This window comes from Macaca fascicularis, chromosome 9 (assembly GCF_037993035.2).
Source record: "Macaca fascicularis isolate 582-1 chromosome 9, T2T-MFA8v1.1".
Taxonomy (NCBI): domain Eukaryota; kingdom Metazoa; phylum Chordata; class Mammalia; order Primates; family Cercopithecidae; genus Macaca; species Macaca fascicularis.
This window is the reverse complement of record NC_088383.1, coordinates 107,141,001-107,160,501: the sequence shown is the minus strand read 5'-3', so window position 1 is coordinate 107,160,501 and position 19,501 is coordinate 107,141,001. Positions and strand designations below refer to the sequence as shown.

Sequence of the window (19,501 nt, the reverse complement as noted above, 5' to 3'; positions counted from 1 at the left end):
AACACCACACTAGTTGAAAGAAAAATTAAGAAAGAAATCCCATTTATAATAAATACAAAAAATGAAATAAAATACCTAGGAGTAAATCTAACTAAGGAGGCAAAAGCTCTCTACGAGGAAAACTACAAAACACTGATGAAAGAAAACTAGAGAGAACACAAACAAATCGGAAGACATCTCATGCTTATGAATTGGAATAATTAATACTGTTAAAATGACCGTACTGCTTAAAGCAATCTAAAGATTCAGTGCAATCCCTATCAAAATACCAACGACAATTCTTCATAGAAATAGAAAAAACAATACTAAAATTTGAATGGAACCACAAAAGACAAAAATTAGTCAAAGCAATGCTAAGCAAAAATAATAAACCTGGAGGTATCACACTACCTGATTTCAAAAAATACTGTAAAACTGTGGTAACCACAACAGCAAGGTATTGGTATAAAAACAGGCACACACACCAATGGAACAGAATAGAGAACCCTATTCTGTTCACGCGTTTACAGCCAACTGATTTTCGACAAAGGCACCAAGAACATTGGGGAAAGCACACCCTCTTCAATAAACGATGCTGAAAAAACTGGATGTCTATATGCAGAAGAATGAATTCAGATTCCTATCTCTTACCACATATAAAAATCAACTCAAAATGAATTAATGACTTAAACATAAGACCTGAAACTATAAAACTCTGTTATGACAGCCCTAGCAAACTAATACCTTATTCCAGTAAATAAGGCTGGAAAGGAAGAATGGAGTTTCAATTTCTTCACCAACATTTTGATTTTAAATTCAACTATAACTGACATGTCATATTTATTCCTATATTCCCCCATTGATCATATTATCTTGCAAACTAGGCAGTTAATATATATTTATAGAATGAATAAAATGCACATGCTTCAAGTTAATTATTCTGTCCAAATGCATGCTTAACAAGACTTATTCTAGGCTGGGTGTGGTGGGTCATACCTGTAATCCCAACACTTTGGGGGGCTGAAGTCAGACGATCACTTGAGGCCAAAAACCAAGACCAGCCTAGGCAACACAGCAAAAGCCCTCCTCTACAAAAAATAATTTTTTAAAAATTAGGCAGGCGTGGTGACATACACCTGTGGTCCCAGCTACTCGGGAGGCTGAGGCAGGAGAATTGCTTGAGCCCACAAGTTTGAGGCTAGAGTGAGCTAAGATCATGCCACTGCACTCTAGCCTGGGCAACAAAGTCAGACTGTCTCAACCCCCACCACCTAAAAAATAGATGAACAAAAAAAACCCAAGACTTATTTGATTTATACAACAACAAATATATGTATGTTGAGACAGGGTCTCATTGTGTTGCCCAGGCTGAAGTGCAGGGGTATGACTTGGCTCACTGCAGCGTCTGCCTCCTGGGCTCAAGAGATCCTTCCACCTCACCCTCCCCAGTAGCTGGTACCACAGGCACATGCCACTACGCCCGGTTAAGTTTTGTATTTTTTGTAGAGATGAGGTTTCGCCATGTTGCCTAGGCACTCAAGCGATCCACCTGCCTCGGCCTCACAAAGTGCTGGGATTACAGGTGTGAGCTACCATGCTCAGGTAACAACATATATTTTTTAAATGATTCTAAACGGCACTCTAAAATTAGGGGAAAAAATTGATACTTTTTTCTTTCCCTTTACCAATCAACTTTAATTGCCCTGGTTAATAAATCATGAAGAAAATTCAGAATAAATTATAAAAAGAAAACAAAATTTCAAAATAAATCATCTGTACTTCTGATAGTGACAAACTCAGGACTTGATTCTGGAAGGAGTCTGTATTTTTCACAAGCTGTTCTCACAACCTGGAATGCTTTTTCTGCTCATGTTTCTTCTTCTCCCAAGATCCAGCTTCAATCTTTAACTCCTCTTGATGCTTCTTTCCCAATTTTACTCCAAATTTGGCGATCTTTCCTTTCCTATATTGCTATTTCCTAACACTTAGCAGTTGGATATATATTACATTTCATCAATTCTAAGATATATCCTTTTTTTCACATTTTAATATCACTGACATTAGGACGCATCACAATCAACATATTGTTATTGCTCCCTGCACATGCATATCAGAAGCACCAGTACCGAAACTGGCAGAAAGGGTGGTCAGTAATGTGAAGGAAAATTCCAGATATTAGAACAGCTCTACATAAGTGCAAAGGTGTCTTAAGAATCCAGCAACTAAGATTTTTGGTTCTTTTATGTATTAAGAAATGCTGCATCATCAAAGTTCTTAATGGCAAAATGAATGACACTGAATAGAAAAGCATCAATATCAGTGGCTGAATCAAGAAATTATTAGAAAGAGTTGGATTGTGAACGTGAAGTATTAGGAAAATCTTAACCAATTTATTTTACTACATTTTTTATGTATGAAGATGAAATATGACAAAAAAATTTATGTCCAATTAGGAGAGTTGTTTCAATATGTATAAAATTCAAATTCTAAGGGAAAAGCACTGTGTCAAAGATTTTTCTATCTTAGTAATACATAAAATAACGAACGGTATATTTCACAATCAAAGGCATTTCCAATTCATTGAAATAGAATACTTTTTTTTCTAGTCATTCCTGAGAATAAATAAGTCTCATTAGTTCCACAAGACTGTACACTGCTTACTGTTATCATTCTCTTTTACCCCCAACATCACTAAGATCAGCGCTGGGCACAGAATATTTATTCAATATCTGTTGACTGGCTGAGACCTGTCAGGTAGAGACAAAGGCTTAATGTCATGGGAAGAACAAAGGGCTAGAAACCAGGAGGCACAGATTCTAATGCCAACTCGGGCATTAACTTACTTTAGCTACAACCCTTCTGGGTCTTAGTTACCTCGTCTGTAAAATAAGAAGGGGCCAGCCTAGTTTGTAGGCTAGACTGCTGAATCCATGTTTAAGGAGTTGACAATCTTGTGGAACTAACGAGACTTATTTTCAGAAATCATTTTAAACACTAACATTCCACTTTTTAAAAATGACTTGTGCAGTTCTATCTCTAAGACAGGATAAAGCTCTAGTTCTGAGTCCTTATATATCAAGGACTGTAATATAAATTCTGGCTCATCTTGGAAGACAGGAATAAGAACATTTTTGTGGGTACTTTTAATTAAACACAATTAAACATAATAAACCACTTTACAGTTACAGGTATAACAAATTTAAATGAGAGGCACTAGGGGTTACAGGAACAAGGACAACAAGATTTGGGCACAAGTTGGTGGTGTAAAATTACTACAGTTGCTTCAAAAATCTATTTACACATTAACCCATATAATCAATTCTCAATTATGTAGGTGAGGTTATTCAAGTCCTTCATTTCTGTTTTTCTCTTCCACTTAACTGCTTGTTAACTCACTTTCTATTGAAGAAAATCAATTTAAAATTTTATGATTTACTATAAACCCTAACAAATTAAAAAATGCCCTAACCATACTCCACATGCCATCTCTCATGGAATTCACTGACACAAGCACTGTCAAGGACAGAGCAAGGTATACTAGGAATCTCTGAATCTTCAGACAAGAATCCTTAAATAAAAGTTTCCTTGTACTGACAATATAGGCCAAGAACTGTTCACCTTTCTCCAGTTTTGAAAGAGGATCAGAAATTAAAATGCTGCTGGCTTCTATGCTGATTCTGAGGAAAAAATGTTATGCAACAAATATAACAGAGCTCAGAAGGGGGATTTTTAATTTTAGGAGTCACCTGGTTACAAAAACAAAACAAACTATGAGCAATGGAATCTACTTAATGTTCCCTCTTTCTGTTTGGACCAGAGATCTAGTCATCATTCACTAATGGATTGAACAATAAAAACAGAGTACATAATTCACTTAGATTCTTCACTGGATGTCCCAACTGACTGCATTAGAATATACAGCATCTGGAAAGTGAGTCTATAAATCCCCACTTAGGCAGTCAATAACATGTCAATTCAGACATTTTTATAAAAATATGAATTATAAATCTGTTAAAATGAGCTGCAACTATTAAAAGACACTGTGAAAAAAATTAGAACTAGACAGGTGAGGGGGTACATGGGAACTCTGTACTCTGTTCAATTTTTTAAATAAATCTAAAACTACTCGAAAATAAAGTCTATACATTTTTAAAAAATAGAATAGAAAACAGAAATTAGAAACATAGAACAGCATAGTAAAAGTGGGAACTATAATCTCTTGTTTAATTCTATAGCCTCACCAACATGAAACTGCATCAACCAGTCCAGCATCGGGGGATCGAATCTCCTTTTGTCCTTTTTCCCCCATCCTATCCCTCTAATCTCCTTTTGAAGTCATATTCTGTGTCACTTATCAGGCAATGAAATACAGTTTTAGTACCTCTGTTATAAGGTTGTTTTATATTAATTACCCTGCAGATTGCTGTGTAACTAGTCACATAGTTACACATTGTCTCTCCAAATAAAACATGAACAACTTCAGAGCAAAATATGGCATGCAGCACAGTGCCTTTAACATAGCAGTGATAACAACATATCTCTAGCTATTTGGGATTTATAGTTTGTCAAACTCTAAGTGTTCAATATTTGCTATTTAACTGAAAGGTGATGGGCTACCAAGTATTTATGAGGCATCGAGGCGTTGGGATATGAAGGGCTTTCCTCTCTTTGTATGGTTATATAATTTGCTTTTAGTGACTGGATTGTAAGTTTTTCCTTTCAGTTTTGGGTTCTGCACTTAACATGGACACCATTTTTGCAAAATACTATAGGGAGATAGAGAGAGTATAACAATGTAAGTTAGCACACACAGAGAAGTAAGACGGGTGGGATAGGATAGTATTCCTTTTACTCTTCTCTTTCCCATTATGGTCTACATACTATTATAGAATATGGTTGTATAATATTAGTGGCTTTCTATAACTAAAAGAAGGCCTCAAATTCTTACAAAGTTTGGGAGATACCTACTTAAATATTTACCCCATCTAAAAATTCAAATCAGTGCCACAAATGACAACGACAGTGACAGATGCTGGTATCTATCAACACCAATGTTACGTTCTTGGTATCCCATTAATCCTTCTACCAATAGATTTGCTGATCAGTACAGATGGCAGTAGGGGCTATGAAAGTTTTTTCTAGTGAACAATAACTCCTGTGTTCTTCTACCAAGAATTCAGAAGGCTAAAAAAAGTCATGCCAATATCGTGTCCTTCATCAATTACCACCTTAAGTTTCTGGGCATTCCATACTAAGGCTTTAGGAGACTAAGTGTGATTTTTGGAGACTCATCAAGAGTTGCAGTTCTGGGAGCTCAATAATGACCTACTTATACTCTAACCCCCTAAGGCAGTTTTGGAGGTTCAAATGTCACAGGAAATTGCTTCACAAGCCAATGGCTGTCACACCTTGCTCTACAGCATACCTGACCATTAGAAGTATTAGACATACCTCCATATGTCTAGCTGTTATCATATCAAGAAACAGGCCAGCTGGGATGATAGCCAAAAACCTTTGGTTGGAAAGGTTTCAAGGTAGGCAGGCACTCACTCTGGTTTAGCACTCAATAAAGTATGTTTGGAGCAATAAAAATAATAAACCAGAAGTCATCAAAGGGTTATTAATGTTGCTGGATTTATGACATCTTTTAATAACATTATCACTATTACATTTTCTAAAACTCAAAGCAGAAGAGCCCATAGTTTTGCAGTTGGATCTGCTACTTGCATCCTCAATTTCCTTCCTTCCTGCTCTTATTTATGCTCATTCCTCAACACAGACTCTACTCTCTTCCAAGTACCTCCAAACATAAGCCAAACACAACAACCAGACACTGTCCAACTTCAGCTTAAAATACTGTATTATCTGTTTTCCTCCCAATCCCAGCTTTAGGTCATCCCAATGTCCTTTTTAACTATATTACTATGCTCCTCAAAATACTGAGTTGTTGCCTAAATTATTTTACACCTACTCTAAACACTGCAAAGACCTGAAAAACTAAGTTGTACACCTGAACTCCCCCTCTTCCAATACACAAGCCATATCCATAAGCTACCCCACCGAATCCAAGTTCCAGCCCCTGATGTTTTGAAAGCCCCTGGAGGCCACCCTAAAAAGACAGAGTCCCCAACTCTGCCCTATCAACTCCATCCATTGGATAAATATTTACTGAGTACTACACCATGTGTAAAAGGCCATGAGAGCCATGCTCTTCTTTTGGAAGAAGCTGTTCATCTCTCCTCCATGTTCATGTGCTCTCTATTCCTCATGCAGTCCTTTCACCAATTCTTGCAAACACTGTTTCTTTTCTCAGTCTAAAGCCTTCTCTCAATGCTTTAATTCTTAGTAACATCTCCATATTCACCTAGCTTCCCACCTTATTATTATTTCTTAACCTGATTTGGATCTCAAACCTCTACTGAACAGTATGTTTCTAATTATGGGCTGACAGTCATTTGTAGTTCCCCACTCACATTCTCATACAGATTTAAGTGTATTACCTTTGAGCAGTAGTTCTCAAGCTTTATGTGCATCAGAATCACCTGAAAGAGTTGTAAATAGTTTGCTGGGCTAAATAAATTGCATTTCTGACAAGTTCCCAGATGACACTCATGCTGCTGATCTAGGGACCATACTTTGGAAATCACTGCCTTTGAGAATCTGATGAAAGCTATGAAAAAACGCACATACGTACACATAATTTTGCATGTAATTTCAAGGGGCTCATGGACGCTCACTCATAGATATTCTCTGCTCTATATTTTGTTCTGAGGAATGTTTAAGATACAGTGTTTCCTGACCTGACTGTAGGATGTGCTCGTTTGTGGTACAGGGAAATTCTTTCTCTGCAAACACCTCCCATGAACGAGGTGGGATGCTTGGTATTGGAAAGTCAGTTCTGTCCAATGAGCTGCCCTCTTCAGTATCATGTGGCTCGTTTACAGGCATGTGATAATTTTTCTATACTTCTAGCTTAATTCTCAGAAACAAAAGACTCATCACTTAGTAATTCAAAAGGGTCTTTGGAATGCCTCAAAAGAAACCCTTTAGGTGAGGAAATGGTATCGTAGAAAGAACATAAACATTGGATTAAGAGAGAACTAGACTGAAATCTTGATTCCACCTTTCCTAAAGGTGTGACCACCAAGCTTCAACTTCCTCATTTATAAAACTGGTGCTCTTATAGGAAAAGAATTTTTTCCCTTCCAGGCAAAGGTTATGTGAACCAACTACAGGGAATGAAAGAGGGAGTCGTTCTACTAGTTAAAACCAGTGATTCTTATTTATGGTAAGGAATTTAAATGTTGGATACAGAGTAAACATTTAAATTAAGAAAACAAAAAGACTGAACTAATTTCTAAGATGCCTCAAATCTAACATTTATTTATGAATTCTAATTGGCCAGCATATCATTATTCACTTACATTTTCTATTTATGCTAAATAGCTAATTCATTCTTCAATTTAACCCAGTATAAACTCCTTAAAAAACAATGATACTTTCTTGTATTTTACCTTTCCTTTCTCTACTTCCTTCCCTCTACAGTGTCTAACATTCCAACATCCACAAGAAAATAAAATATAAATAACAATAGTAATAAATTATTCTCCTTCCCTTAAATAGGCCCATGTAAAAGATACCTTGTTAAAACAGAAAAACCTTTTTGAAGAAGTTTTCCTTTGTATTTCCTCAACAGATAGCCAAAATCCATTAAATTCATCTTTATTCAATAAGATCTCCCAGGGCTTGGCTATTATAAATATAGCTCAATGCTGTATATTTTATTTTTTAAAGATCTATCAGATATTCTCTTCTCAATCTACAAGTCTATTAGTTTATTGCAGGAACTCTCAAATATCAGTGAATGTGCATCAATGTCTATCAATATTACCACTGAAATCCTAATTTATAAACTGTCTAAGCATCAAGCAATTTCAATTAAACATACCTCTTGTAGAAGACGTGGATCCAGGCAGTCACCATCATCGTTAAACATAGATTCCCAGCTCTCCTCAGTGGCAGTAATTCCCTCTGTGTGAGAAGTTTCATTTGCTTTTGGTTCAATGGATGTTTCCACAGATAATGATTCCCTATCAGGAAAAGATACACCAAATTCTACATTCTCTGAGACATCTTGCTCTTTTGTTTTGAACTCTTTGGCAGTTCTTAGTTCGTGCGATGCTTCTGTTGTATCACCAGCACTACCCAGATCAATGCCCACGGCACTGTCTGAAAGTACTTTTGTCCCATTTAACATACTGAGTTCAGAGTCCAAAAAAGTGTTATAATTACTACCAGCAATCTTTTTTATAGGTAAGGAGGAAGCACAATCTGACAAGCTCTCTATCAACTTTCCTGTTGACTCTGTAAAACAAGATGAAATACTCTCAGCATAAATACCTGAGCAAGCAGTCAGGTTGCTGAAATTTTCAGTGTCATTCCCACTTCCAGCTACATGAAGAGGGATTGCATCTGCACTCATTCCTATAAACTTTGAGAAACTTCGTGTATTATTAGAGATCTCATCAGCTATTCTAACTGCAACTACATAAGAGCTATCAACAGTTACATGATCACTACAGGACCTAACTGTGGTGTCCATCATACATGCTTTATTGGTAATGTCACCTACATTCTTAAATTCATTACCTCTATGTGTTTCATGAGCAAAGACAGTTGTATCAGGAGGTTCGTGTTTTACATGTAACTCATCAGCAGTAATGTCATTCTTCTCACATTCTCTAATCATCACTGGACTAACAGTGTCATTTGTGCTCTCTGACAGAGAGATGTGACCCATAGTTTCAGGAATGGAATCTGTATCTTTTTGATCTAAGATGAAACCTGTACTATTGGCTATACCACCTACATTCTCAGCTTCAAAATCTATGCAAGTTTGATCAAAGACACCATCTGGACTTCCAGGAACAGAAGTAGTGGTGATGCCTCCGCTGCTGGGCTTCAATATTCCATCTGATGTTTGCATGCTTTGTTGCACAATTTCAGAATCAGAGCTTAGTTTTATTGGTACAATCATATTCTCAGGTTTCATGACAGAACTAAAAACTCTAGGAAACTCATATAGTATCTCCAAAACCTTGGTATTAGTTTCAATTCTGCCTTCCAAATCTTTGTGTTCAAATGTTTCCCCATCAGGTTCATGCCTACTGAAGTCACAGAATTCCAGATTTTGGAATGGTTTGCTTGGAACCTGAGCCTCACTGATTTCTGAACAGGCCTGTGACAGAAGTATCCTCTCATGTCCTGTCACATCTGTAGTTTCAACTTCCAAACACTCCACTTTCTTTGGTTTACAATGTCTCTGTAAAGGTGCATTAGTTATAACCCCAGCATTTGGGGCTCCCTGCTGATGTCCTTGTGATAATACTTCTTTGGATTCAGTGGTTCCTCTCTTAGGACAAACTCTATTTGTTTTTTGAAGGCATGTGTCCTTTCTTAATTTTGTTGAAGATTTTTTTCCTTCTCTACAGTTATGCTCCTTTCTATCAGGATTGATACCTAGTCTTCGAGCCTCTGGTTTGTCTCTAAAGACTTCTTTTTGGGAGAGAGAGCTTTCTTTTTGCTTTTCTTTCACCACAGAGTTAGGTGAACCACAGCTTTCTTCTTCATCACCTGTCCTAAGGAGTACTGCACCCCTTCGAGCTTTAGGTACATAAAGTGCCATGTCAGGCCTTCTGGCTCGAACTCTGCATCTCTCTGCTTCTTGCTGCATGGCATCAACACAATCTGCAAGAGAAGAATGATTTAGTTATCAGACACTAATTACAATGTATTGAACCAAAGATTTTCTTTTTTCTTTTTGAGACAGAGTCTCACTCTGTCACCCAGGCTAGAGTGCAATGAAGAGATCTCAGCTCACTATAACCTCTGCCCTCCCAGGCTCAAGTGATCCTTCTACCTCTGCCCCCCGAGTAGCTGGGACCACAGACACATGCCACCGTGCCTGGCTTTGTGGTTCTGTTTGTTTGTTTTTGTATTTCTGGTAGAGATGGGGTTTCGCCATGTTGCCTAGACTGGTCTCAAGCCCAGGCTGAGCTCAAGGCAATCCACCCACCTCAGTCTCCCAAAGTGCTGGGAGTACAGGCATGAACCACTGTGCCCAGTCTTTTTTTTTTCCTTTAATTTTTTGTTTTTGTTCAACATAAATATATATGCACATAAAGTGATTTTTGAGAGTAACTTGAATGTTGGCTAGAAAATGAAATGACTTATCAGAGAATGCTTTCTAGAAGATGTTGCTTTTGATATTTTTTAGAAAAGAGAAAGTAGTGAAAAAGAGAAAAGTATTATTCTATTAATACCATTTAGTCAAGTGACTTGCCATGAATTTCCCTTGCTTCCAGCAGTAATAAAACAGATCTGGCTAGGATGAAGGAGGGTAGAAGACGGAGGAAACTGTGATGAGACAATTCACTCTAGTAACTTCCTGACAACCTCCACCATGGTAGCTCAATGGAATTTAACAAGAAGAAATATAACAAAAGTTAAACCTTTATCTACTATCTACTAAATACAACAAAATGTGCTAGGGAATTTCATATTGAATTATTCTTTTAATTTTCAAAATAATGCTATGAAGTAGGGATAAGTTTGTCCAGGACAGAGTAAGGAGGTGCAATACACAACAGAGAAACACTCACATACATGCAGATGCACCCACTGTTAACATTTCACAACATACATTTCAAAAGGAGATAATGAGAAGGTAGAGAGGAAAAAAGGCTAACACATCCTGTCCACTCTATTCCAGACCCCTAAAATTTCACCTGGTCCAGAATACTTCCTTGGTGAAAAAGCTCTATTCTCATGGCACAGGTTATTTTCCTTTCAGCCCAAGTAATACCGTGGCCCTGATCATTAAGTATCTCCAGTGATTATCTTGTTCTTTTTCTCTTTTGATATCTTAGTTAATATCTAGCCCAACATTCTTCATGTATTTTATATATTCCATTTGAGGAAGAATATGACCTTAACATTTAGCCATGCCAGGATTTTTCAAAAAACGCCTAATTACTGATTTTTCAAAAAATGCCACACTAAGTACTGAAGTGTGTTTCATAGGAAGGGATACCAGAGACACAGCACACCTGGATTACAGTAAATAAAACAACTGACAAAATATATCATAATGAACTTCTGGATATAAAATGATGAAATGGGGATTACTTAGCAAAACTGATAAGTGGACTCACAAAAGATTAAACAACAAAAAATAATGGGTAGAAATGAATTTAGAGATTAAAGGATTATATAGCCCTTTGAAATTCAACATTTTATACAATAATTTAGATGTAAACAATAAACAGGGTGCTTATCAAATCTGCAACTGACATAAAAATGACAGAATACCAAAAATTAAAAAATTAAAATTCAGTATCATTTCTATAATCTGAAATGCTGTACTGAAAGCAATATGAAGGTATAAAACAGTAAACGCAAGGATCTCTTTTGGAGTTTTTTTTTTTTTTTTTTAAAGAATCAAACAGAAGACAGAAGACGTGACTTCTGTACAATTTGCATAAAGAAAGACCTAAAGGCTTTTATTTTGTTCACAAGGTCAATAAAAGCCCCAAAATAGTGACGTGATGTTTTAAAAAGGCAACACACTCTTAGATTACAGAGTTTAGAAAATATGTCACACAGTGTAGAGCTAAAAGAACTAAAGGTATAACTCTTGCCCAAAGAGCCCAAAAAACCACAGCTAACTTTATACCTGAAAGATTGGCCGCTCTATAAAAGACACAAAATTTCTTGTTTATGTTTCTATGTTTCTCCAGAAGTCAGTACCAGAACCAAATGTTAGAAATAAAAGGAAAACAAAAATTAGTTCAATGTAGGAAAGAATTCTACTTCTAGATTTCTCCAATGTTATTATCAGAAAATGAGCTTTATCTCTAGCAGAATTTAGATAAAGGCTGGATGACTGACATATACTAGAGAAACTCTAAATTCTATGATTCTATTTCTAATCTGCAATAGACCTATCAAAAGCCTCAAATTATCTACTTTAAAATTATTATGTGCCACAGTTAATGACTTTACAAATTCAACCTTTTTTTCTTAAATAATGCTCACACACAGTCATACTACTACTTCCTGTAGCTGAAAATCAGTATAATAAATTTGTATTACTATCTATTTTCTACAAAAGCAATGATTTCAACTGTGCCATGACTAGCAGTGTGCTGGCAAATATTCAGCAATCGGCTTCCCAAGTGGCCTTCGTAGTATTACTTGATGTTTTTCTTTATGTCATTGATGTCAATGATATGAGTGACTTCTTAGCTGAAGTAATCATTTTTTAATAATGGAAGAACATATACTTTTTTTTAGTTACAATATAATAGCTAAAGGCATGATACATTTTTATTAGCAGCATTCTCTCTCTCACTTTAAGTACAATCAAGAAATAATAAATAAAGTCCTATTTATGGCATTTGACAATCTCTGTAGTGTAAATATTCTTGCCATAGCTAATTTCTAGTTATCACTATGACATTACCAAACACAGAGTTGGGGGGAAAAATGTACAAAGGCACACCATTATAAGTATTTCAACCAGAGATAGGATATACTTACATAAATAACTTCAAAAGCATAGATCATAATAAAATGTAGTAAATAATTAGGAAGTGAGTAGTTTGGAGTATTTATTAGCTTTTAAAAATGTAATTTTAACAGTAAGCCTATGTTCTTTAGTTTTTAATAATAGCTGTGTTTAACAATCAGTTTGAAGAATTCCTAAAATTTTAACCATCAGTTCTCAGGCCAGTAGGAGACACTCCAATCCACCACTATGCCCATTCTTTCGTAACTCACAGACACAAAAAAGGAGAAGCATCCCCATTCTTGTGGACTGTCAAGATACAGTAGTCCCCACTCTTACCTGCGCAGGGGATATGTACCAAGATCCCCAATGGATGCCTGGACCATGGATAGTACCAAACCCCATATATATTGTCTTTTTCTACACATACATACCTATGATAAATTTCAATTTATAAATTAGGCACAGGAAAAGATTAACAATAACTAATAATAAAACAGAACAAGTATAATATGTAATATTGTTACATATAATATATAAAAGTTACATGAATGTGGTCTCTCAAAGTATATTATAGTATGCAATATTTTCACACCATGGATGACTACAGGAACTGAAACTATGGAAAGCAAAACCGTGGAAAAGAGGAGAACGCTATACTGCCAATTTAATTTAAAGCCTTGTTGCATTTTTATGAATTTCTTTTGCAACTATAGGCATGAAAGGCTTTTCACATTGGGAGTGGGGCTGCCTGCCATACAATTTTTAAAAATGTACCTTGGATTAAACTTTTCCCACCCTGCTACCTGCTATTAGCACTTGATATTCTCTCTCTCTCTCTTTTTTTGAGATGGAGTTTCGCTCTTGTTGCCCAGGCTGGAGTGCAATGGCGCGATCTTGGCTCTCCACAACCTCTGCCTCTTGGGTTCAAGCTATTCTCCTGCCTCAGCCTCCCAAGTACCTGGGGTTACAGGTGCCCACCACCATGCCCGGCTAATTTTGTATTTTTAGTAGAGATGGGGTTTCTCTATGTTAGTCAGGCTGGTCTCAAACTCCCGACCTCAGGTGATCCGCCCGCCTCGGCCTCCCGAAATGCTAGAATTACAGGTGTAAGCCACCGTACCGCACCGGTATTTTCTCTCTTTTAACACAGTTTTAACTTTTTTACAATGTTCTAAGTGCTTTTTATCCATCTAATTTGCTTCCTAACTAGACAGAATCCATTATTTGGGGTGCATTTTGCAGCTAATTTATCCTTGAAGGACCATCAGCATGCACTCTGTTCAAAAAAATTACACTTTCTAAAGGGGATAAAAATTCAGATTCCTTCATAATGGAGGTCAGTCAATTGCTAACGCATGCCTTTAAAATATTTTAGGCCAAATCATTTTTTTATATTATACTGTTGAACACTGGGATCATACCTGAGCACCTGTCCAATTGCTTCTACAGTTTCCAAGGCTCCCTGAGAGAAAATATTGGTAACTTCCTTTAAGTACCTCTCTGATCCATCTTCATGAGAAATTGAACAAGCACAAAATAAATTGAGCTTTCATATTTTCACAACAGAACGTCAACGGTGTTTGTCCCATATTTGGTGTCTAAAACATATGGATCCCTCTTCAATCAACAACTGAGTATTGGCACTTAAGGCACTCATTGGGTAATTCAACCATGAATTGATTTAATCCAGTATTCACCAAAGACTCACATGAGACATCTGATATTTGAGAGAAACTGCCTAATGGGCATACTAACTATTCATTCTTCTAGAACAAATTTGGTATTTGTTAGTTCATCAGAATGCACCATAGCTAAACTATATATATTGACTTAACATTTTATCTGGGAATAATTTCATACCTATAGATGTTACAAAAGTAAAAATAATACAAATAGTACCCTTACACTGTTTACCCATATTCACCAATGGTTAATATTTCACCTCATTTATCATTTGCAATCATGCATATTCCTCCTCCTCTTCCTCTCTTTACATACACACACACACACACACACACACACACACACACACACACACACACACAGATGCAGTTTTTTTCCTGAATATTTTTGAGGGCAAATTACAGACATCATGGCCCTTTGCCCTAAACACTTCAAAGTATAATACATTTCCTATAAATAGGGATATTCTCTTACACAGCCACAACACAGTTATCAATGTCAGCATATTTAACACCAATAAAATACTTTCATTTAACATAAGTATTCCAATTTTGTCAAGCAATCTTGTAATGTCCTTTATAGAATATTTCCCTTTCCATACAGGATCCAGTTAGGGTCAAGTAGTCCCTTTAAGTGCCAGGTGTCTTAGGTTTCCGACCTTCTAGAACACCTCCACAGTGAAAGCTGTCATTTATGATGTTGACATTTTGGGAGAACAGCTCCCCTCCCACTCATTTTTTTTTTTTCCTGCGACAGAGTCTCACTCTGTCACTCAGGCTGGAGTGCAGTGGTGCAATCTCGGCTCACTGTAACCTCCGCCTCGCAGGTTCAAGTGATTCTCCTGTCTCAGTCTCCTACGTAGCTGGGACTACAGGTGCCCACCACCACACCCGGTTCATTTTTGTACTTTTACTAGAGACAAGGTTTCACCATATTAGCCAGGCTGGTCTTGAACTCCTGACCTTGTGATCTGCCTGCCTCCGGCTCCCAAAGCGCTGGGACTACAAGTGTAAGTCACCGCACCCGGCCCCCACTCTATTTTTTAAGAGAATGCTCCTATGTAAGTATGTCTGATGTCTTCCCGTGATGAGACTGAGGTTACACATTTTCAGTCAGAACACTTTATGGTGGTGATGTGTCCTTAGGGCATCACATCTTGAGGCACATGATTTCTGCCTGTCCTTCAGTGATGCTCTTAACTTTGATCATCCAGTCCAAGTATTGTCCGATTTTTCTACTGTATAATTACTACGTATTTTCTCCCTTGCAATTAATAAGCAGTGTGTGGGGTAGTACTTTAAAAGCATGCAAATTCTCTGCTTCCTCATCAAAACCAGGTAACATCCTAAATCTGATTATTCTTATCTGATTCCATCTTTACTATGATGGTTGCAAAACAGATGATTTTCCAACTTGAGGGGTCCCTCCACATTTACCAGTCAGGCCTTGGAATTTTTCTGAAAGCAAAAGTAAATCATTTATCTCAGCTCACTACAGATGTTAACATTCCCTAAATAAAAATTTAATGTTAAAATCTCAGCCAGAGGCATGCGCCTGTAATCCGAGTTACTTGGAAGGCTGAAGTGGGAGGACAGTTTGAGGCCAGGAGTTCAAGGCTGCAGTGTGCTATTACTATGCCTGTGGATGAACAACCACTGCACTCCAGGTTGGGAAAGGTAGCGAGAGCCCGTCTCTTTTTAAAAAAAAAAACTAAAATCTTATCTTTCATAGTCATTGGTCAACATAGAAAATATCTATCTGAAAAACATTTCCTAACTTTTGCAAAATCAAAGCTAAAGGCAACTATCATCTTTCCAGTGTCTCACTTATAAAACAAAGGAAAGAAAGCATGTCTCTGAGACAAAGTCACATAGTTCCTTTACCAGACATAGCGTAACATATGTCCCATTCTGCTTTCTTTTCTAGAAAACACAGAATTAAGTTTGGTGTTCAAATGCAATGACTAGTCCATCTCAGGTGTCTGATAATATTTGCTTCTCTGTCCCTTTATAAAGTCATCTCCAATTCCTTTGGGAAGGAGGCAAGGCACATGGGAGGGTATGGAAGGAAAACAATTTTGTGGAAAATACTTAGACAATATATTTATTTCAAATCTATTTTCTGAATAGTATCTTTAAGTTTTATCAACTTAAAGTTGTTTGAATGATGATATATTCTTTGGAATTACAAAATGTCTCAAATGAGGAATTCAGTATATTGAGTTCTAATCCTGGCATCCTCTTCAAATGATATGCAAAAAATTATGCGACAGAAAGATATTTATATAAAGCATACACTACCAGACCATTACCAGACCATTACAATTCTCATACATTTAAATGCCAATGCAAATATCTTGAATGTTAAGATTCAACAGACAGGCTTTTAATTCAAGATGACAGATTAAGCACACAAGTAAACCCCCCTAAAATGGATCCACATCTACATGGAATTCATTTTATAATAAATGTGGCACTTCAAATCAATGGAAAAACATGGAACATTCAATGTCAGGACAAATGGCTGGCTGTTCATTTGGCTTGTCAATATTGAGGGGTTTGCATGTATATTCAAATGAGACTGGTCTATGATTTTCCCTCCCAGTACTGGGAGTTATATGATTGGGTTACCAAGGTTACTGCAAGACACACTATGTAAGTTAAAGATTTATAAAATAAGGCTGGGTGGGCTTACTGTTGGTAGAATTCCTTGGCAGCACTGTCTGGGACTCATACTTTTTGGTGAAGATGTTTAAAAATGATTCGTTTTCTAAGGTCTATTCCAGTTTCTCTTTCTTCTTCTAGAAAATCTGCCTTTGACCTAGCTTTTCAAATTTATTGATATAAAAGTTATTCACAATAATTTCTTGTTGTTGCTTTATCTCTGCTGTATGTCCCCTTTTTTGTGCTTAATATTATTTATTTGGACTTTCTTCCTTTTGTGTTGAGCAGTCCCGACAGAAGTCTACTTTATAAGTCTTCAATGGGCCAGATTCTATACTACAAAAGTTACTGCTCCAAGCCTTAGTTTACTTAATGCATAAAATGGGGATAATAACAGACTTATAGGCACACTGAGCAGATTACCTAAAAATATGTGTGTACAGAAATTTGCCAGGCATGGTAAAAGTCTCCATAAAAGTCAGCTATTACTACTTAAATGGACATTGAATCCCTTAAGTTACAAGTTTGCAGAGGGAGTCAAGGCCCTTATGATACATCAGTATTCTTAATGTCCCCTGATATCTGTTTCTACTAGACACTAACACCTACTGCAACCATGTTTCCTGGTTTTGTTTATCAATTTCTCACTAATGGCCTAATGCTGTAAATAACCAATTATACAAAGTAAATACAATGCAACTCAGTTGTAATGTGGAAATACAAACTCTCAAAAGAATGCAGGATTTCATAAAGTCTATGAAAATAATATTAGAAAATGCTCATCTCACAGCAAAATCCTTGGATTCTGACAGAATCAAACCACTCAACAACTAAAGATAGGACAATTCACTCAACAACTAAAGAAGGACAATGACAGTAAGAATTAAGAAAGGGGTAAGAAAAAATCTTGAGAAACTGGTGAAACCCTCAAGAGTTTTGATAAAACTGATGTACAACTCTATTTTATATAACAAATGCTAGATAAATGAAACACAAAATGAAGGATGCTATCAGACAATTATACAATTTTACTGGAAAAATTATGCCAAGAAGGTATCACATCATTCTTTGTTAATTCTGAGAATTAGCATAGCTGCAGTTACAATTTAAATTTTGTTAAACATATAGAAAAATACATATACTAAAATGTTTTCATTTCTGAATACTGTCCCTAACAAATCTTTTTCATTAATAACTAATAAATCTTGTCTCCATTTTTAATAGGTTTACTTTTAAGAGGTATTTTCCAAATACTAATTTTCTCAATTAGCAAGAATTTCTCTTAAGTGTATATTCCTAACGAGGAAAAAAAAAGCTATTATCTAAACTGCTAACACTGATTACAACTGGGAGAGCAGGAACTGAAAGAGGAAAAAGAATTATAAAGAATTATTATCTTTTTATACAACATATGCCACAGTATTGTTTAAATGTGTTACAAAAAGAACAGGCAGTACTCTTGTAATTAAAACAAAATCACTAAAATTTAAAGATAAGCTATTGTTTTAGCCATAATAGGACATTACTATAAACGTGTAAGAGAAAGCAAAGGCAATGAATATTGATAAGCAGATATTTATTGGACAAAATTACTGTAAGCAGGAAAATGATGACAGGACAAAAGAAGAAACTCTTTAATACACTCAGGAAAATGTAACAAGCAGCACATAAATTACTCCATGTTGGACAGATACTCTCAAATGCTGCAGAATGCCGAGCAACCTCTACTTTTTAGTTTAAGAATGATCTAGGACTATACTGTCCAATTAGTCACAAGTAGCTATCAAGCACTTGAAGTGTAGTTAGTCTAAACTGATGTGCTGTGCATATAAAATATACTTGGATTTCAAAGACTTTGTACAAAAAAATACAAATTGTCTATTCCTTTTATACTCATTATACGTTGAAATGATACTATTTTGGATATATTGCTTTAAATAAAACATTAAAATTAACTTCATTTGTTTACTTTTGTACTTTTTAAAGTGGCTTCTAGAGAATTTAGAATCACCTATGTGGTTCACATTTGTGGTCCACATTAAATAATGCTAATGGGTTAGCACTGGTCTAAGATCTTGCCATATCCCTAATGCCACAGGACAAATACAATCTGCTTTTCTCCTTCTGTTTTGTTGGCTTCAGCAGCATGGGAACATACCAAATCAAGAAATCAACTAAACCACGAATGTACAGATAAGCTTATCTGCATACAAACACTTTAGTTCATAATGATTTTTTTAAAGGATCCAAAGAAGTAAAGTCTACTCATGTTCCATAAATCAGAAAACAAAACCAATTAGATAACAATCTGAGAGGTAAAAGTCAGCTCCAACAAATTTAGGAGCATTTTTCCCAACTTGTTATTTTTTTTTCCCCTGAAAATCAAGGCTTTTTATGTATGTTTGAAACTGTGGAAGGCCCTAAATTTCAAATCATTTCTTTGCATATTAAAAAAAGAACTTCTTTGGTTTCACTACACTACCAAGAGCATTCTCTCTTCTCTTTGGTCTCCTTACAAACTGGCAAAACTAAGAGATGTCCTGGTCCTTCCATTCAGCAGTGTATATGTCCGTTTGTAAAGGAATGGAAGTATCCTAAAGACAAA

The 19,501-nt window shown here is 36.1% G+C and overlaps 1 protein-coding gene across 17 annotated transcripts in view; it reads right to left on the bottom strand.

The window, feature by feature from the left end:
- Positions 1-19,501, bottom strand: part of R3HCC1L (R3H domain and coiled-coil containing 1 like) — a 101,878-nt gene that overhangs the window by 19,558 nt on the left and 62,819 nt on the right. For 10 of the 17 annotated variants that reach the window (XR_012418048.1, XR_012418049.1, XM_074002393.1 and 7 more), the window contains one exon: positions 7,928-9,726. Coding sequence is in view for 15 of the 17 variants with exons in the window: in XM_065521238.1 (XP_065377310.1) it covers positions 7,928-9,726 (1,799 nt within the window). In the remaining 2 variants the exon portion in view is untranslated. Of the gene's footprint in view, positions 1-6,479; positions 6,522-7,927; positions 9,727-19,501 lie in introns of all 17 variants that reach the window. The other 7 variants (XM_065521240.1, XM_065521241.1, XM_045361324.2 and 4 more) reach the window with 1 other exon arrangement.